The sequence below is a fragment of the Podarcis cretensis genome, assembly GCF_951804945.1.
Source record: "Podarcis cretensis genome assembly, chromosome: Z".
Taxonomy (NCBI): domain Eukaryota; kingdom Metazoa; phylum Chordata; class Lepidosauria; order Squamata; family Lacertidae; genus Podarcis; species Podarcis cretensis.
In genome coordinates, this window is record NC_137184.1 from 1,139,869 (window position 1) to 1,160,806 (window position 20,938).

General features: G+C 46.0%; 1 protein-coding gene across 8 annotated transcripts in view; it reads left to right on the forward strand.

The window, feature by feature from the left end:
* Nucleotides 1-20,938, forward strand: part of STRBP (spermatid perinuclear RNA binding protein) — a 120,145-nt gene that overhangs the window by 51,440 nt on the left and 47,767 nt on the right. For 4 of the 8 annotated variants that reach the window (XM_079962064.1, XM_079962065.1, XM_079962066.1 and 1 more), the window contains exons 2-3: nucleotides 8,348-8,568; nucleotides 20,688-20,853. In XM_079962064.1, coding sequence (XP_079818190.1) covers nucleotides 8,387-8,568; nucleotides 20,688-20,853 — 348 coding nt within the window. In that variant the 5' untranslated portion in view covers nucleotides 8,348-8,386. Of the gene's footprint in view, nucleotides 1-409; nucleotides 551-5,991; nucleotides 6,180-8,347; nucleotides 8,569-20,687; nucleotides 20,854-20,938 lie in introns of those variants that run through there. The other 4 variants (XM_079962068.1, XM_079962071.1, XM_079962070.1 and 1 more) reach the window with 2 other exon arrangements.

Below are 20,938 nucleotides of genomic sequence, written 5' to 3' on the forward strand. Positions count from 1 at the left end.
GATGCTACCAGAGAGCACCTTGGACAGAGGCCAGGAATTAAAATTATACTGCAGAAGGAACACAATGCACTTTATAATTTTTCAGCTGTGTAGCGAGAGAAGCTACCTGCACAATGTCTTCTATTTTAAACATTTTTGTATGGAGGTGTGGATTTCTTGCTCTGGAGAAGCGTTTTGGGAGAGAGGGATGGATTCCTCAGCTGCCTTAGTCTAACACAAAGGTGTTTCTTGTAATCTGCTTAAAATGAGCAGTCTCTGCCCAGATACCTTTCTGTTTTTTGTTTCCTTTCTCTCTGTTGGGAGGAAAGGCCGGTTGAACAAGCTTTAACAATGATACCTGTCAAACTCGTCCTCCTTGCTAGCGAAGCACGGAGGTTCTGTAAAGCTGCATTGTTGCTGCACCTCCAAATTAGCCACAGGTTACCGAGTGCAGTTTTCTCAGTGTGACAGCGTTCTGATAAACCAAGGCGCGTTTGTCAGCACTTACAAGCTCCTCTGGGTTTTCCAAAGAGGTCGCTTGAGCTTGGTGCACCCAAGATACTTGACAGAGGTAAGTCTTGAATTCTGGGGTGGGGTATGGGCACATCCAGTAATTTAGCAGGAAAGCTTCAAGGACGGCACTGTTGATGGGGAGCTGGGATTGCAGGAAAAGAGTAAAACGTATTGCATTCTGGCTGGATGGGTGTCAAAGTAGGCACGAGGCCAGGGAGGAAACCTCAAGCTTTGAGTTTGGGAGTGGGATTGGACATGGCTGCTTTGAGAATCTGCTTGGCAAGCCAAGAACTCTGGTGGTTTCTGAGCAGGAATGACCTATTTCAGTGGGGCTTCTGAAAAGGGGTGTTCTCATCCTAAGCATGATCGAGGTGGGTTTGACCTCAGAATAGCTAGCTTTCCAGCCTATCCCTTGTATGATTTCATTTCACTAGAATTTGAAACTTAATTCCATTGATCTAGTTTTGCCTGCTGGGCGAGTTTGCATGTATTTCTAAGCTGTAAATTTTGATTTAGTAAGCAGTGAAGTAGCCTTGAATGCCTCCAAAGTGGAAAACCTTCTAGTGCTTTGATGGGGTGGGGAATCACTCCCTCATTTTATGAGTTCATTAGTAACAACGGATGGATGTTGCTTACTACACACAAGTAAAATACAAACTTTGTTTGCTAAATACAAAGTAAAGTAAACATGCTTAAACTAGGTCATTCCATAGGATATAAGAAAAGTTTCCAATGTAAACTGAAAATATTTGCTTTTGCATTTTTGGCATATTTGCATTTTTCTCTGTAAAGCCCACGTCACTGTAGGCTGCACTCTGCACGCGCAGTGCATTTTAACATTTTCAGCCTGCTCACCCCACATCAGTCTTCTTACTAGGGGGTAAACAAGCCACAAAGGGTTTAACTTACTGTGATTCCAGAAATCAGAATTGTGGATTGTTTCTCCCCAGTGAACCATAGAATTGTAGAGTTGGAAATGAGGCCCCCCAGGGCCATCTAGTCCAACCCTCTGTAATGGAAGGAATCATAGCTTAAGGACCCCTGACAGGTGGCCACCTGAGCTCTGCTTAAAACCCCCCAGTGAAGGAGACTCCACCACTTTCTGAGATAGTCGATTCCATTATCAGACAGCTCATTCTCCTTAAGCCTACACCAATGGTTGAAGGCTGACTAGTGGTCATTATTCGTTAGGGAGAAATGAGCCTTGATTCCAGGTCCATCTGTTACACTAAATCCGGGGTGTGAAACCTCAGGCCGGGGCCAAATACGTCCCTACAAGCCTCTCTGTCTGGCCCCTGAGACTCTGCATTCCCATTCAGCATCACTCACTCTCCCTAGGCCACACACCAGCCCTACTTAATGTCCCCCTTGAGTGTTTGGCCTGGCTTCACTGTGACCTTGAACCTCTGGTTATGCCCCTTGGTTGTCTGGATGGAGGGTAGAGAGGTGGTGCAGAAACTAGCCCGCTGTACAAAGGTAACATTTACATTCGTTGCTCTGCCTGCTACTGGCCTGTGGCACCCAGAAGGTTTCCTAGATAGGATGTGCTTCTTCCTAAACCATGGTTTCTTGGCTTGGCATCACTGCTGTTTTGGCTGCACTGTAATTATGCAATGAAACCACAAATGTTTTTGTATGGATGGCAGTAGCCAGTTTTATTAAACTCTATTGGGTGTGTGGGTGTGGGTGTGATGTGATAGCAAAGTTAGGGCTAGGAGCTTAGTTGCTCTTCCTCACCCCTGTTTCTAGTGCCAGGTCAGAAAATCACAGAATAGTACAATACTAGAATTGTAGAATTGGGAGGGGCCTTGGGCTCTGGGAGTTGGCTCCTGTGACAAGGGTCATTTAGTCCTGCCTCCTGCAATGCATGAATGCAGGTGCTGACCTTTAAAGCCATAAACAGCCTCGGTCCAGTATAGCTGAAGGAGTGTCTCCACCCCCATCGTTCTGCCCGGACACTGAGGTCCAGCGCCGAGGGCCTTCTGGCGGTTCCCTCCCTGCGAGAAGCCAAGTTACAGGGAACCAGGCAGAGGGCCTTCTCGGTAGTGGCACCCGCCCTGTGGAATGCTCTCCCTTCAGATGTGAAGGAAATAAGCAGTTATCTTATCTTTAAAAGACATCTGAAGGCAGCCCTGTTTAGGGAAGTTTTTAATATTTAATGCTGTATTGCTTTTAACACTCGATTAGGAGCCGCCCAGAGTGGTTGGGGAAACTCGGCCAGATGGGTGGGGTATAAATAAATTATTATTATTATTATTATTATTATTATTATTATTATTATTGTTATTATTATTATCATCATCATCATCATCATTATTATTTTGCCCAACATGGGGCTCAAACTCACAACCCTGAGATTAAGTCCCAGGGATGTCAAAACTTAACTTATTTGCCATTGCATCTTATGAAAGTTAACATAAGGAGAGCCAAAATCCCATCTGGTCCAACATCCTGTTACTATGTTGGCCAGTCGGATTCATGTGGGACCTTAAGTTTCATTTGGATGGCTCCACAAGGTTATACACACAGGTCCTGCTAGCCTGGTGCTCATTTATACGTAATTTCACTTATCCAAACACGAGGAATTAGTAACCTCACTATACACACCACAGATCTAGATATCCAGGCAGCTGGACCTGCGTGTAGTACTGCAAACAGATAAGCAGCCTTAAACAATCCTTACTTTTTGTGTTTTGCTGGTCTGTGGCACCCGTTTCGTTAGAAACCATAGTGGGAAGGAGGGAAGGAGATCGGATAAATAAGAGAGCACTTATTCCTTCCTTGTTTGCCTTTTGCAAGGTTTCAGAGGGTTTCCCCGGTTTTATTCGATCATTTTGGGGTGGTCAGAAACATATTAGAAATTTTCCCATAGGAATCAATGGGAATTGTTGACTTGTTATGCAATTGCTTGCCTAACACACAGTTTCCTGACACTGTGATTGGATGGAGGGACCTGCATATCGCTTTAATGGGGAGAAAAATGTCTCTTTCAACACCATGCACAATCTTAACACCTCTTACATTATACCCCTTCTTGCTCCCGCCCCCCCCCATAAAAAACCCTCCCCACCAAAAAAGGTTACTGTCTTTCCTCAGAGGGAAGTTGCTCCAGCTCTGGATCTTTGCTAAACAACTATCCTTTCTGAAGTGAGGAGGCCAGAGCTGTGCACAATGTTCCATGCGCAGCCGCACCATAGATTTGAATAGCGGTGCTGTGATATTGGCGGTTTTGTTTTCGATCCCTTTCCTAATGATTCCCAGTATGGAATTCTCCCTTTTTGCAGCTGCCTGCACGCTGCGCTGACCTGAATATGAAATAATTATACATTGGGTTGCTGTCTGTCAAACAGTCTCTCTTGCCGTGTCCCCCAACCCTTTATTTGAGGTAATAAACTTCTGCTTGGCAACAACAAGGGGATGGTGTGTGTTTGGGGGGGGTGATTTGAAAGCAGGCAAAGGCACTCTTTGGCGGTTGGACCACGACTGGGAATAATCAAACCATTGTACCCACCAAGAGAGAGACAGAGAGTGCCAGGGCATGCCAGCAATTAAATGGGGTGGGGGGAGGTGGTGGCCAATGACATATTTAGACAGAGCGAAACAGAATTGACAAACAAGCAAAGATAATTGCAACTTGCAAACCTCCCGGACAAAATCCAGCATTTCTGCAGAAAAACATATATTTGCAGACTTCCCAGCTGTAAATTCAGCAACGGGGCAGGAGGGGCAGGGGGAGAGGGAAGAGAAGGCAAATGTGAGGACCAAGCAGGGCAGCTGATTAAGGTTAGAAATCTCTGGAAATCACGGCTTTTACAGATAAAACAGGCATCAGGTTATAAGGATGCAAACGAAATTTGAGAATCTGTGCACTGGGCTTTCCGTTCGCCATCCTTCTCAGGGTCATTCCTTCAGCAGGTAAAAGCCCTTCCAAGAGAAAGGCCAGGTATATGATGCAAATATGTACATGAACACCTGTCATGGATGCTCTAGTTGATATTTCTGCATTGCAGGTGGTTAGACTAGATAGCTCTTCCAACTCTACAGTTCTTTGATTCAGCGTATATGCTTGTATGGAGAGAGAGAGAATCTGGCTCCGGCAGGGATTTATTTCTTTTTAAAAGTTTCATTTATATCGCCACCTTTTCCCCAGAGAGCTAATAGTGATGTATGTACTCCCCCCCCACCCCTCCTTTTTATCCTCACAACCACCTTGTGAGGTAGGGTAAACTGAGAAGTGGTGTCTGGGCCGCTTGGGTTTCATGACTGAATGGTGATTTGAACCTGCGTCTCCGGGTCCTCCTAGAGAGCTCTAACCACTAAGCCACACTGGATCTCATGAGGATACTCTGGTGGCATATAATAGGTAAGAATAAAATTAAGCAGGCCACAAAAAGTGCTCCACTAAAACAAATTTCTAAATAAAACGTTGAATTTATTTGAAAATAACATTTAAACTGCACTAAGTGCACTTTATTGATTCTTCCCCTGCTCCTTCCCGATAAAATATTTCAGTTCAGCTGTTTCTTTCCTGTTGGTGGTGGTGGTGGGGAATTCAGATATTTATGCAGTGCAAGACATTAATATAAAATACTTTGTTGTTGATAGTTTTGTTTACTGAGCAGAAGTCAAACAAACATGCCAGATCTGATCTCCCATTGATTTTAGGGCAGCAGAAATTTCCGCAGAAGATTTCTCATGCTCGGAATTTGTTTTCCTGAATAACCACCGAAGCTTAGAGGGTAGGCAGTGCTGTAAATTCTCTGGGCTGGCTAGTGTTGGCGAAGGAGGTGCATAGTGGCTTGTGTCTTCCGTGGGGGCTTCTGTTTTTCACAAAAACAGCATAGCTTCTGCTCCCCCCTAAACCTCCCCCACCCCATATTTCAGGTTTGTTTCCAGTGGAATGTGAAAGTATGGGACGTTGCATTGCTTGAAAATTAGACGTTCAGGTTAAGAGTTCTTAGAGGCCAGACTAAAAAAGATATATGGTATGATTTTGTGATATAAGGGTATAATGCAGGAACATGCACAGTCTCCACCTCCAGCCTCTAAGTGGATTTGGATGGTTTGAGTTCTGCCGGTTTCCATACGCCCTTCATAGCATTTCCAGTTCCCTAGACCCCAAAATGGAAAAATGGGACAGAAAGTTCAAAAATTGATTCAGATGCTTGCCGGATATATTTACCAGAGTAGATCACTCATGCAAGATGTTTATTATGCACATGCCCAGAAAGTCAACTTCAAGTTTTATTTCTTACAGTTAACTTTTGTTTTCTTTTTTTAAACAGTTGGTATTAAACTGTTTCTTACTTTCCTGTATGCTGAAAATCAATTTTTTAAAAGTTACTTGAAAACACAGTGTGGCTTCTGTTCTCCCCATGAGCCTCCCCCCGCCCCCCATATTCTCACATTCCGGATTTGTTCCCAATCTCTCACCACTTTCAACTTCAGCTTTCTGTTTCTGAAACACGCCCCTCCTCCTTCTCTGTGCTTTTTTTGCAGGTGTGCTGCAGAGTCTGACTTCTGGAGCATTGCACCTGCGTCACCTCCTGAGCCGTCAAGCGACTGAGAGGCTTATGAGGAGGTTCTGGCAGGCGAAACAGTGCCTAGCGAAGACACCCCGGAGGAGGGAGAAGGAGAAAGAGGAAGGGGAAGGGTACCAGAGCTGAAGCTTACTGTAGCCAGCCATGGTAGGTCCCCATGGCTGCAGGTGCTGGGGCAATGAGCAGGCAGGAAGGAGGCCATGGGAAGACTTCCTCCCTCTCTCCCTCTCCCTTCCTGGCCTGCCAGCAGACTTGCCAAAACAGCTTCCGGGGAAGAAGGAGGAGATGCTGCTGAGTTAAAAGGGAGGTGGTCTGGCACCACTCTCAAGCAGAGCAAAATGGTCTTTGATTTATGGCTGGGGCATCATCAAAACCCAGGGAGCACGGAGGCTGCAGTCTATGAATTATTGAGTGAAGGCATGGGGGGGGGGGGAGAGAACGCTCAAGAATAACGTGACTCTTTTTTTTGCTGGAAGTGGCACCAGCTATCTTGCTTGAGAGAGTGGCTCAGGCGACCTTGAACTCTGCTGGGTTGTATAACCAAATACTGATGCTCTCAGCTCAGTCCAGCCCTTTCCCTGCCCTTCCGCAAGGTGAAACCCCTGCTGTGGGCTTGGAACGTGGGCTTTCAAACTCACCTGCCCAGTCACAGGGATCCCAGGGATGCTGCTTTTGGTCCCCACTCCTCCTTACCCCTTTTTGGTTGTAGAGTGCCGAGAGAGAGGATAAAGACAGCTGTGCCTTCCTGCACTTGAACTATTGCCATGTTCTGCCCTTTCTTTAAAATCTATTTTGGACCAATGGCTGCCGGGCAGGAGGGGGGTGCAGGGCTGGTGGCACACTCACAATTAATGAATTCCTGCTGGTCAACTGATGGGAGAGCATCCCAAGCCTATTGATTTCTTCTGTGGTCCTCCAAATGTTATTGCTAAGAGACAGAGTGGAAGGAAGGAAGGGAAAAGAACATGTTTCAGGTGCCAGTTCAGAAGCAAATGGGAGACAGAGATTTATTGCCTGCCAGTGCATCTGAGTCAGAAGCAGCCTGGGAATCCATGAGCCATAGGGCAGTGGAGTGGAGGTTTTCATTGCTCTGGTGCCCTTCTGCTTCCCCTCTTCTCCTGTGGGTGGCGGAGGCAGGAGAGGGAGGGTAGCTGAGCGCCAGGAGGGGCACTGCTGAGAGGGGTCACTTCCTCTTCCTCCTGCTCCAAATCTTGTGGGGATGAAGACAGATGAAGACTGAACAATTCTGGACTTGCCTTTGCTTAAGGATATAAAGTCCTCCAGGATTGGGTCAGAGGCCTATCTCAGGCTTTCCTAACCTGGTTCCTCCCAGATATGGTTTGATCAATCACATCCCATTATCTTTAATTATTGCCCATGCCAGCTGGAGCTGGTGGGAGCTGGGACTCCAACCAACAAAACCTGGAGGGCACTAGGTTGGGAAAGACTGGCCTGCGTAGTCCAGCATCCTGTTTCCAAGAGTGGTCAGCCAAATCCCCCCTGGAAACATCAAACAGGACAAGGAGGCAGTTGCATTCTCCTGCTGCCGTTCCCCAGTATATGGCATTTAGACTGTCTCTGAACATTTGGTGACCATAACCAATTGCTGCTGGTAGACCACCAGCACCTCCTCTTCCTCCTCCAGTGCATTATTAAACTATGGAACTCACTCCCATGGGAGGCAGTGATGGCCACCTACTTGGATGGCTTTAAAAGAGAAGTGGACAAATCCATGGAGGAAGTGAGGGCTGTCAATGTTTGCTTGTCATTTACCTCCACAGTTGGAGGCATAATCAGATCAGTGGTCAGACTTGGGATAAGGTAGCTCCCTACTGCTAGTTCTTAGGGAACATAAGAGGAGGCCCACTCTTTCAAGCCAATGGCCCATCTAGACCAGCATCCTGCTCCCACAGTGACTACTCAGGTGACCCTGTGGGGAGCCCACAAGCAGGACCCAAGCACGAGAGCACTCTCCCTTCCTGCATCTTCTTCCAGTCACTGGTGTTCAGAAGCATTGCTGTTCCTGGCTGTAGAGGCCTAGCATAGCCAACATGGCCAGTAGACATTGGCTTTGGGATTCCATTTGTTTGTTTCATTTGGTTTTAAAGCAAACTTCACAGGTTTGGACAGGTGTTCTGTTAGGTTTGTCTGCTGCCAGAAGTGTGATGCCCTAAAATGGCCAGCAGGTTTGATTCAGCCATCCCTTTTGCAAATAATACCCCCATCCTCTCATTTCATAAAAGAAGAGCTGCTGACAACTTCTTCTGCCTCCTCCCACCTTCTTTCTCCCTGTTATTTCCTAACCCTCTCAACAGAGATCCATCCGATCGTTTGCAAACGATGACCGGCACGTGATGATGAAGCACTCAACCATTTACCCGTCTCCAGAAGAACTTGAAGCTGTCCAGAACATGGTTTCCACAGTGGAGTGCGCCCTCAAGCAGGTCTCCGATTGGATGGATGAAATGAGCAGGTCCAGTCGGGCCGAGGGCAGCATGGACAGCAAGGAGGAGCCTTCAGATGTGGGCAGCGGCAAGTGAGTGGGTTAAAATGCACTCCCTAAAAGGGCTAAAGTTTATTGAAGCCTCATTCTTCAATCTGCTTTATATTCAGAAAATAACTCAAGTGGCGTAAATAAAAATATGAAAACATGCAATAAGATATAATCATATATATATAGACAGAGAGAGAGAGAGAGAGAGAGAGAGAGAGAGAGTCATATCTAATGTATAATAGGTGATATAATATGTTATTACAGTTGGATCCCTCTTTCTGAATGCTCACTTTGTGAAAATTCACTTATCTGAACATGAGGAATTGGTACTCAAAGCTCATTATACACACTGCAGATTCAGATATCCAAACAGAGAACAATTTTTCCTTTCTTGCTTGCTTTTTGCTGGTTAGTTGAGGACCTGTACTGATCTGTACTTTAGTAAGGTTTCAGGGAGTTTTTCTGGGTTTTTCCAGTTGGTTTTTTTGGCTTTCGGGGGGTCAAAATATGGGTCAACATGATGGGGAGAGTTTAAAGCTCTTGAGAGTTCCTTAACTATTAGAGCTGTAAAGTGTGTCCATTGAGTTGAATCCAAAACTGCTGGTACTCCAAATCTAGGAATTATTTCAAGTAGTTTCTTGACTACTTCCTGAGCTGTACAGTTGCGGCATGGGAATGCCTAAACCCATCCAGTGAGCTGGTCCACAAACACCAATATATGTTTGTATCTGTTACTGGGTGGTAATTCTGCAAAGTCCACTGACAGTCTTTCCATTGGTACTGGGCCCATGGGCGACTTCCTATTGGTGCGGGGGGGGGGGGTTGTCGGTCTCTTTCCTGCCATGTGCGATTGCTGGCAAACATCATAGCCATAGACTATAGAGTTTGCCTCCATGAACAGCCCTCAAGCCACTATAGTCCTTGCCATCAGGTGAGCCTCAACTCCCATTTGGGCTTTGGAATGTAATTCTTTCAGTAAAAGTCTGAGAAGGGGTGTAGTCACCAATAAACGACCATCTTGAAAAACCCACCAACCAGCCAACAATTCATCACCTTCATCCCTGTTTGTGAATATGCTGGTGGTTCTCTGGGAATAGGATATTGTGTGATAGTGGGCAAGCGAGCTGCCATCTTTGAGGCTGCATCAGCCTTCTTATTCCCTTCTGTATTGGCACATTTCCCATGTGCTAATAGGAGCATTACTGCTATTTTTGCTGGCAAGAGCAGTGCCTCTAATAGAGCAATGATCTGCTCACCATGGGCTCCATGCTGCCCTGAGGCAGTTACAAACCCCCCCCTCTTTCTATAAAAGTCAGTGGGCATGTACCACGTTATAAGCATATGTGCTATCTGTGTAAATGTCAGCCGGCTTTCGCTCTGCCAATTGAAGGGCCTTAGTGAGAGCTATTAGTTCTGCCATTTGGGCTGAGTATTGTGAGGAAATTCTTTCCTGGTGTAGAACCTCTTCCAGTGTGACCACTGCAAAGCCTGAACGTCTTTTGCCACCCAACATGTAACTGGACCCATCAACAAACATCTCCATTTCAATATTTTCCAATGGAAAATCCTATAAATTTGGATGTATCAGTATCTTTTCATTCAAAACCTGTACACAATCATGGGCTTCCAAGCTTCTGGTAGTTGGAAGGAGGGAGGCTGCGTTCAGTGTATCTACCCACCTAAATGTTACATTTGGGTTGGTGAGCAAGGCAAACTCATAGCTTGACGGCTGCCCTGGGTGTAACCGTTTCCCCTCATCAGTTCCTAAGATCTGAGGGACTCCATGTGGGACTCAAACCTCTATCTCACTGCCCAAAATTATCTTGTTAGCCTCTTCTACTAGTAAGCTAATAGCTGCCACCACTCTCAAAAATGCCAGCCAGACTTTTGCTACCAGGTCCAGATTCTTTGAATAATATCCCACCATTTGGCATGTCCAAAGTCCATTTCAGGGGCCTAATCTGGCCTGCCGGTCAGTTGAATTTGGCCCCTGTGGCAGTTTATTTCCTGGGGTAAAATCCAAAAAACCCCCCAACAACTTAAATCCTGAAAATAGCTCAACAACTTTGGTCGGCCCTTTTGGTCGGCCCCCACAGCCCTTCACTTCATTAAATCTGGCCCTCTTTGAAAAAAGTTTGGACAGCACTGGTCTAAATGGTTTATAGGGGTTTGGAAGTGCCAGCACAGAGGGGACACAAGAGCCTGCTTCAAAGCAAGAATAACATTTTTTATTTCCTTATCTTTCGCTCCATTTGTTCCTCTTGATATCTGCGTCACACCTACCAACCTCCTTCTACATTCTCATTTCTTTTTTTAAAAAAACAATAATTATCTTTATTAATTTTCCAAATTATTACAAAGCAAATCAAATTACTTTAATTTAATACAATTTCTTAAAATCGGGCTTCCCACTCCCGTTGCATCATATGTCCAATATACCCCCCCCCCCATAGCTCCTTCATTTCTTATTTAGTCTCTCTCTCTCTTTAATTCATCAGGGCTTTGTATGCCTGGCCCAGTAGTGTATTGGCAAAGGTGTTGCATGCTAGCAGAAGGGTGCTGTACTGCATTTTGCACCAGTTGCAGCTTCCAGGCCTCCCACACAGCATGCAATGCAACAATCCAGTCTTGAGGTTACTCCTAAGTATGAAACTTGTCTCTAGGGTAGAAGTTGGGAACCTGTGGCCCTCCAGCCCCAGCCAGCATGGCCTGTGGTGAGAGACCTTGTTGCTGTAGTTCTGCAGCATCAGGGTTTCCCCATTGTACTCATCTCTGCTACACGGCTTGATTCAAGGATTTTTGAGAATTGATTCCTTTCCCATTTCTACACTGTACTTACCCTGTTTTCCCTATTACACCAGAGTAGTCAATGGTGCCAGAAGTGGTCCAGCAATATCAGGAGGGCACGATGAGGCTGCCTTAGTGAACTGTGAGTTCTGAAGACCAAGTTGGTACTCATAAAGTTTTGAGCCTCCAGTTGTTGTTAGACCATGACTCCCACCATTACTTACCATTAGCCGTGGTTGCAGGAGCTAATGGAAGTTGGAGTCCAGCAACATCTGGGGAACCCAAAGCTTTGTAATGATCAGGGGACCAGCAGCTCTGTAGAAAACAGCTCCCTCTCTACTCCTGAGGTCTTCTAAGCCAGGATTTTGATTGAGCCAAAGGAAGAAGATTTGAAGTTTGCTGTTGGCCTTCTCCCAGGATTGCCTAGAAATGAGCGGCTGGTGGTCATTGCCTGGTCTTAATCTAGCTGCCCACTGGGGTAGTAAGGAGAGGTCATTGCCTGAGGACATCCCTTTCCCCAACTAACGAAGGAATGGAGCATCCATCTGCCTTGCCTCTTGCAACGAGACTCCTGCAGCTGCCAACTTAGGAGTGTGCTGGGGTTAAATAAGGCAAGGCACTAATGCTGAAAGGGGGCTGAGTTTGGAAGGATCACTCTGTATTGTTTGCAGTTCAGCTGCTGGAGCTCCCTACTAGCAGAAAGAATTAACAAGTGCAGTTAAGCCCTCATAACTGCTGAGGCATGTGGATTTGCTCCATGCCAGGTTAGCAGCCGTGGGTGAGCTTAAGAACCATGTCTCATTTAGCTGGGAGGGATAGCCTCTGCTACGAGAAGGGAGTTGTGAATCCATTGTGATGACAGATTGTGTGCAAAACATATGTTGCCGTGTGTCTGTGTCTGTTTCTTGTAGCTGTGCCAGTTTCTGATTCTCTAGCCCTGTCCTGGCTGTTTGGAAAACAGCTGGAGCAACTGCTTGTGTTTTCACGTGCCTCTGCTTTTCAGAAAGTAAACAGACTTGGGACTTGAAGGCTGGAGCGAACATTTAGCGTAGAAAGCCGTGCATGTGTGCGTGTGCACAAATGGAAGAGCGAGAGAAGAAGAGATAGGCGGGTAATCACTTGAAGCAAATTATCTATACTTAAAAGAGAAGATTGATTTGGTAACGGCTGCCTAAGAGGTCTCAGAACACCGTTTCACTGCTCTGCGTCTCTGGCCTGCTCAACTTGTAATTAATGATGCTTATGTTAAACAGTCAAAAGCTGTGTGTTTGTGTATTAATATTTTAAAATGCATTTCCTCCTCGCCAGCCCAAAGTGTTTGCATGGTGTTTGATTAGTGTAAGCGGGTGCCTGGGCACTATCTGCAGAGCTGAATCTGCAAATCAATGTTTTGTGGTTGCACTGCTGCACCAGATCTCTCTCTCTCTCTCTCTCTCTCTCTCTCTCTCTCTCTCTCTCTCTGTGTGTGTGTGAGAGAGAGAGAGAGAGAGAGAGCGCGCGCATATTAATAGAACTCCAACATCTGACTATTTCCCTTAATGCTTCCCAAACTTTTGATGCCTGGGGGGAATCTTTTGAGGTCAGATTCAGAGGCACATTTGCACTCAAAATGCTGCATGTCTTTCCCCAACAATAATAAATTTTAAGATCCTTTTAAAGCAAAATACTGTACAATAAGAAACATTTTCAGAACAATGGGGAGGCATCCTCCTTTCACTTGTGGGATATCCCAGCGATATCCCAGGTAATAGCTGCCATTTCTCTGTCTGGTCCAGGCTGTCGGGGCTTTGGAAGGGAACTGTGCTTTCCAGGCCGGTGTGATTTCCTCCCTGCCATCCCAGGAGAGTGGGCTGCCTCTTGGAATTGTGTTGGACCCTTTTTGCTGCCCATGTATTGGCAGACTGTGGGGAGGGGAGGGGAATTGATGCCATATGGGGCCTCCTGTATCCAACACGGCATCTTGACTTCTGTAGAGCATGCATTTATTCCCCATTGTGGCATAAAAATATTTCCTACGGTAATGGTTTTTAGTTAAAATCACTCCTTCGTGTTTGATTCTGTTTAAGTCCTGCAAGTATACTTCACACAATGCGCGACCACTACTGTATGAAGAAGAACCTTGTTGAATCGGGCAAAAGGCTCAGCTGTTCCTTAGTGGATCCACTGGGAAGGCCAAAAAGAAGGGCTTAAGGGCAGCAGGTCTCATCAATATATGGTACTCTGGGAGGAAGGCTTTCTCTGAAAAGGGAGGGGTCATAGCTCAGGGGTGGAGCTCATGGTTTTGCATACAAAAGAACCCAAGTTGAATCCCTGGTGTCTCCAGGTAGGGTTTTCAAGACCCCTCTTGCAGGCATTGGAGAGCTGCTGCCCAGTTAGTGTAGACAGTACTGGGCAAGATGGATCAATGGTCTGAATGGTTCCAGCATTGCAGGGAATTGAACTAGCTGACTCTTGGGTCCCTTCCAGCTCTGCAGTTCCATGAATGTGCTCCAGTCCTAGTTTCCATGACTAATGTGGCACAAGAAGAATCAGACCAGCATCCTATGCAGTCCAGCAATCATCTTCTCACTGGACAATAACTGGGATGCCTCTGGGAAGTCCACAAGAGGGGCAGGAGGGCAGCAGCTCCTAATACAGGCATGCCGTTTTTCTGTCATGGTTAATCACCATGGATAGATCTCTCTTCTTTCATGATTTTGTCTAATTCCCCCTTTCAGTAGAATCCATGGTTATCCCTATGTCTTGTGACCTTGCTGTTAATAAAAGTGTAGTAGATGTCAGGGCCTTTTAGGAGCACCTCCACTTCATGGACCCACTTACCTAACCTCCTCCCTCCTCTCCCTGCACCAGCTCAAAGAAGCCTTGGTGGGCAAGTGGATCTTGTGGCCTGAACCATAAGCAGCTTGTCAACATCCTTGGGCCACACCTAGCCCTACACTAAGCCGTCACTTTGCGCAACCTCTGCTCATGCCATTTCCCTCTTCTCTCTTCTGTGCAGTCATAGGGAGGAATTTGAGAAACCTATACTTTAACTGTGGGTTGATGTTAACCACAGTTAGTTACAAACCAGCTATGGTTACCAAAACTGGCTTCGTTAACTGCAGTTCAGAGTTCATACAACACAGCAAAGTGTGGTCAGTCGAATGTGGTAGCAAAAGCTTCCCATCTCCTCTTGGCTGTGCAGGGAGGGCAGGAGACTCGGAGCCAGAGCCCAGCCGTTGCTCCTTTCTGCTTGTTCACATCATACTAATCCATAGTTGATGTGCGAACTAGACCTTCACTTCCTTTTCTCTCTTTCGTGCTAACTTCTTGCCTTAGGTCAAACAACAACGTGATATACTTTCCCCCTGCACAAGTAGAGAGTTGACATTGCATAAGGATAAGACAGATCTCTGCATACTGTGCATGAAATTAAGCAGCAAGTTGCTTTGAATGGCTATGCCTTGTTAGCAAAGGCAAGAGAGCAGGTGAAAGTCTCATTCCTGGAAGCTGGAGGCTGATCGCTGTGGCAGCAACGGTGGCAGGGCTCTTGTGATCCATTTCTGAGCCACTGCCCTTCCTTCATTCCTTCCTCCTGCCTGGCTGCAGTTCATCATCAGCATCTCTTACTTGAGCTGCATTAGCAGCATGCATTTTCTTTCCTATTTTTGACTGGGAATAAATGAGGCACTGATTGCCCTTTTAAAAAAACATTTCTGGTGTAAGCTCTAGGCTTGTGAGTAGTGCTGTTTGAGACACTCCAGCAGCCTGGTGGCTCTTTTCTTCCTGGTTTTCTGTGCCAGATTTTTCATGAGCCCACTCTAAATTTAGGGCACAGTGTGTGTTTTTTGTGTGTGTGCGCGTGTGCACACAAACGTCCGTGTCCAGATGTTCCCACAAAGAGCTGATTGCCTGCAGAATAGCATGCTGGAGAACGGCATCAAGGGCAGGGGTTTCACCTGTTGGGCCCACCAAAAAGAAAAAGGGGAAATCAAATCTCATTCCTTTCTGCGCACCTTTATGATGAAAAGCTTGCTCAGTGGGTGAGGGTTCTGTTCTGCTGAGTTTTGCTGAAAAGACACGGAATGTTCATGTCATAGCTTCTGCAGAGCAGAAAATCTGATGTGATTGGAAGAAGCCTTTGAACAGCAAAACCAGGACAGAGCAAGTTCTTGTCTGGTTAAAAAGCCAGTAAGACGACAGATCGTGCCTGCTGGCTGTGTGACTGTCCCCATCAGGAGACAACAGATGCTTTTCCTCCTACTTGGCCCAAATTTTTGAGAGAAGAGGTCAGTTTTGGAGTCTCTGAGCAGAGCTGTGTGTAAATGCATGCACTCTCTCTCTCTTTCTCTCCTTTTTCAGCTTCTTCCCCTTTTAAAATGTGACGTAAGAACAAAAAGAGTCTGCTGGATCAGCCCAGTGGCCCATCTAGTCCCCATCCTGTTCTCACTGCGGCCAACCAGCTTAACTAGGTGCTGCACGAAGAAGAAAAGGGTGGGCCAGTCTTCCCACCCCAGGCTTCAGTTGAATGGCCAAGAAATGAGCACCTCTGTCATCTCTCTAGTGCTTACAACATTCCTGCTCAGGGTCCCTTAAAGGAGGGGTCTTCTTCACCAGATGTTGTGTGTCTTCTACTTGCAGTGGCTTGAACCTTGCACCCCCACTTCTGCCACCATCACTTGCAGGTCTGGGTATCTTATGAGAACCCTATATGTTTTTTGTGACTCACCACCAGTCATACAGTCTATGGCCATACTACCCTGAACACGCCTGATCTTGTCAGATCTCAGAAGCTAAGACAGGGTCAGGTCTGGTTAGTATTTGGATGGGAGACCACCTGGGAATACTGGGTGCTGTAGGCTTAGGGATGTGGGTGGCGCTGTGGGTTAAACCACAGAGCCTAGGACTTGCCGATCAGAAGATCGGCGGTTCGAATCCCTGCGACGGGGTGAGCTCCCATTATTTGGTCCCAGCTCCTGCAAACCTAGCAGTTCGAAAGCACGTCCAAGTGCAAGTAGATCAATAGGTACCGCTCCGGTGGGAAGGTAAACGGCGTTTCCGTGCGCTGCTCTGGTTCGCCAGAAGCAGCTTAGTCATGCTGGCCACATGACCCAGAAGCTGTACGCCGGCTCCCTTGGCCAATAAAGCGAGATGAGCGTCGCAACCCCAGAGTCGTCCGCGACTGGACCTAACAGTCAGGGGTACCTTTACCTTTACCAGGCATACAAAGCACACATACCATTATTTCATGGTTTAGTTTGAGAGGGTAGACTCTGTGCTTAAAGAGAATTCCTGCAACACAGCAGCCTAAGAAGAAAACTATCATGAGTAGATATCCCAGAAACATATTTGCATACATTTTAATTGTTTTTTTAAATAATTCTGCTTCTCTTGGTTAGGTTGCGGGGAGGGGGGGAGAGTACCTAATTGCCAACTCATTGTGGAGCTGCTGTTAACATAGAATTATAGAACTGTAGAGCTGGAAGTGACCCAAAGGGTCATCTAGTCCAACCCCCTGAAAAGTAGGAACCACAACTAAAGAATCCCCCACAGATGGCCACCCAACCTTTGTTTTAAAACCCCAAAGAAGGAGAGCCCACCACCTTCTGAGGCCATCCATTCCACAATCGAACCGCTCTCACTGTCAGAAAGTTCTTCCTAATGTTTAGTGGGTACTCACTTCCTTGTACAGTGGTGCCCCGCAAGACGAACGCCTCGCAAGACGAAAAACCTGCTAGACGAAAGGGTTTTCCATTTTGGAGGCGCTTCGCAAAACGAATTTCCCTATGGGCTTCCTTCGCAAGATGAAATGTCTTGCGAGTTTTTCTGACTTTTTTTCCCCTCCCCCCCCCTTTTCTAAGCCGCTTATCCGCTAAGCCGCTAAAAGCCGCTAAACCACTAATAGCGCTAAGCCGTCAATGGGCTTGCTTACAAGACGAAAAAACCGCTAGACGAAGAGAATCACGGAACGGATTCTTTTCGTCTTGCGAGGCACCACTGTAATTTGAATCCACTAGTTTGGATCCCAACTTCTGGAGCAGCAGAAAACAAGCCTGCTCCATCTTCTGTGTGACATCCCTTGAGGTATTTGAAGAGGGCTATCATATCACCTCTCAGTCTTATCTTCTTTAGGCTAAACTTACCCAGCTACCTCAACCGTTCCTCCTAAGGTTTGGTTAAAGTTTCTTACAATGTTCATTCAGAATCTTCCATCCTGTAACTTAAGCCTAGTATACAAGTGAAACTTGAAAAATTAGAATATTGTGGAAAAGTTTGTTTATTTCAGTAATTCAACTTAAAAGGTGAAACTAATATATGAGATAGACTCATGACATGCCAAGCGAGATATGTCAAGCCGTTATTTGTTATACAGGTGAAACTTGAAAAATTAGAATATTGTGGAAAAGTTTGTTTATTTCAGTAATTTAACTTAAAAGGTGAAACTAATATATGAGATAGACTCATGACATGCCAAGCGAGATATGTGAAGCCTTGATTTGTTACAGTTGTGATGATCATGGCGTACAGCTGATGAAAACTCCAAATTAACCATCTGAGAAAATTAGAATATTCAATGAAATCAGCGAAACAAGGATTGCAAATGGAGCAAGATTGGACCTCTGAGAAATAGAAGCACATCTCTCTTTGCACGTCATGAGTCAATCTCATATATGAGTTTCACCTTTTAAGTTGAATTCCTGAAATAAATGAACTTTTCCACGATATTCTAATTTTTCAAGTTTCCCCTGTATCTACTCTTGCTTCTTGCAGCAGCAGCAGCAGCAGAGAACAAGTCTTTGGCCTCTTCTATTAGAAAGCTTGGCTCCATCTTTTGAGAGCCAGCAGCTTGGCTTGGTGGCTAGAATGTTGGACTAGGGCTGGGAAGACCTAGGTGCAAAGCCCCATTTAGCCACAAAGCTCTCACTGGGGTGACTGAGCTGCTTGCGTCTCTCTCCATCTAATCTACCTCAGTCCTCTATGGGTTGTTGTGAATATGAAATGCATCTCACTCTGAGCTCCTTGAAGGAAAGGTAGGATATTAATGGAAGAACAGGTGATGATAAGCAATTTCCTGAAGCTGACAAGCCTGGCATTGTCCACACTTTTTCTCCAGGTCATCTTAAGGCCCGGAAAATTGCTGAATTTGGCCCCCAGTGGTTAATTCTACAGGGAGCCCTGGCATCAGTAACGTTTGGCTATGATGTGTGACACTCCAGCCCTTTTAAACTGTTCGCAGCCTAGAGGGTAGCATAGTCTGTTTAACCTTTAGCAAGCAGCTTGCTTCCAATGTCTTTTTGGGATGGACGAAAGCAGCCCTCTCCTACAGTTGCCTCCAAGGGAGAGGGACTTGATTCCCATGGCTTTGTGTGAAAGGACTGCTGTCTGGACAGCTTAGCCATCCTGGAGAGACAGCCTCCAGGAACCTCCAAAGAAAGAATCCAACTGGGTTTCGTCAAGCGACCATGTACAGGGTCAATGTATCTGGACAACTGAGAACTGAATACATGATGCAGTGATGGAAACTGGTTCAGTCTGTCGAAGCCACAGATGATGTCTAAGCAACTCGTGCTGACAAAGACTGTTTGTAGGCTGTGCCCCAAGTCCACACTGTCCTGGGACTAAGCCCCATGGAGCGCAGTGGGGATGGCTTGCCAATAAAAATTCATAGGGTTGTACTGATTGCCATAGAAATCAGCCTGATTAGCCACATTTCTTGCTACATTTGTTAGGGATGTAACACTTAAGAACATAAGGGCCTGTTGGATCAGGCCCATAGCCCATCTAACCCAACATCCAGTTCTCACAGTGGCCAACAGGATGCCCATTGTGGGAGACCAACAAGCAGGATTTGAGCACAAGGTCTCTCTCTCTCTCTCTCTCTCTCTCTCTCTCTCACACACACACACACACACACACAAACACACACACACTTTTTTGTTTTTGTTTCCAGCAACTGTTACTCAGAAGAGCCCAGCCATTGAGAGCCTCTCCTCCTCCATGAACTTGTCTCTTAACGCCTTCCCAGTTGGTAGCCATCTCTTCCTCCTGTGGGAGAGAGTTCCATAGTTTAACAGTGTGAAGAAGGACTTCCTTCCCTCTCTCCTGAATCTTCCAACATAATGAGCTGGGGATCTTGTCTTCATTTAGATGTCACTGGACTCCCAGCAACGCCAATGGTCAGGGATGCTGGTGGCAGTTGCAGGCTGCCAGCTCCCACAAGCCCACAGGTTCCTCATCCCTCAGTCAGTTGAATCAATTTAAAAATAACTTTCTTTCAACTAAATATGGCCCTGATACAGCAACAGTTTCATTTATTTTTAAGAGTATTTTAGTACTTACAAAGACTGCAAATAGGGAAGGGGCAGCAGGCTAGTGGCAGCGGACATGCTTGGCTTGCAGAAGGTCAAAGGTCCAATCTTGGCACCTCTAGGTTGACTCCTCTTCCTGAAACCCTGGGTAGCTGCCATCGCCACTTCCTGGGGGCCGGATCCAGCCCAATCGCCTTCTAAATCCGGCCTGCGGACGGTCTGGGAATCAGTGTGTTTTTACATGAGTAGAATGCGTCCTTTTATTTATAATGCATCTCTGGGTTACTTGTGGGGCATAGGAATTCATTCATTATTATTTTTCCAAAATACAGTCCGGCCCCCCCACAAGGTCTGAGGGACAGTGGGCCGGCCCCCTGCTGAAAAAGTTTGCTGACCCCTGATTTAGAACCATGAGGGATCTTGTTTATTTTAAGGGGAAGCTCAGGAATAGCAAATGTGTTATGGCATAAAGTTTTATGGACTCGAGCTTACTTCATCAGATGCATTAAGTTTACAACCCAGTGGGTAGGATTTTGAACAGTGATGTCAAAAGGAAAGGAAATGCCAAAAAGTACAGATCCTAATAATTATCTTATGTGATGGTTAACAACAAACAAAGGAGTAATTGACAAGACAGGCATTTGGGAACTGGCAAGTTAGTTAACACATGTAATATGATAAAAATCCATTATGCCAATTCAGCCCACAAATGATAGCAGTGAGATCCTTTGTGTGGCAGTTCCTTGGAGGCTCTCATTGAAGTTTCTTTGTTCAAGGGCGGTTTCCCTAAGGTTAGTTGCAGAGGAAGTTTTTTAAGTGCCTCAAAACTCTTTGTTCTTTTTGCTGCAAGAGATGATAACAGAGTTACACCTCTGGAAAATAAACTCATTACTTACAGGTTTTCTCCTTGTTATTACTCATAGCCCTCTGTCTGTTTCAGGAGTTTGAAATAAGGGTGCAGCAAAATTGTTGCCCTGTGCTAAGGGTGTGAAGCAGAACATATTGTGACATGCACACACATGTTGAGTGTGCAAAATATCACTGTGATTATTGTTCTGGGGAAAATATATCTATTCCTGTCTTCAGGGACCATGGTGGCCGGGTCTTGTGTGGCGTGATGAGGATTGGCTTGGTAGCTAAAGGTCTGCTGATAAAAGACGACATGGACTTGGAGCTGGTTCTTATGTGCAAAGAGAAGCCCACCGAGACCTTACTGTCTCTCGTCAAAGACAACCTCCCCATCCAAATCCAGGTGAGTAAAATTAGGGCTGTCTGTGGCTGTGATGAATGGCTCAGCTAAGCACTGCTCAGCACTGGTGTTTTTTATTTTAAAAATT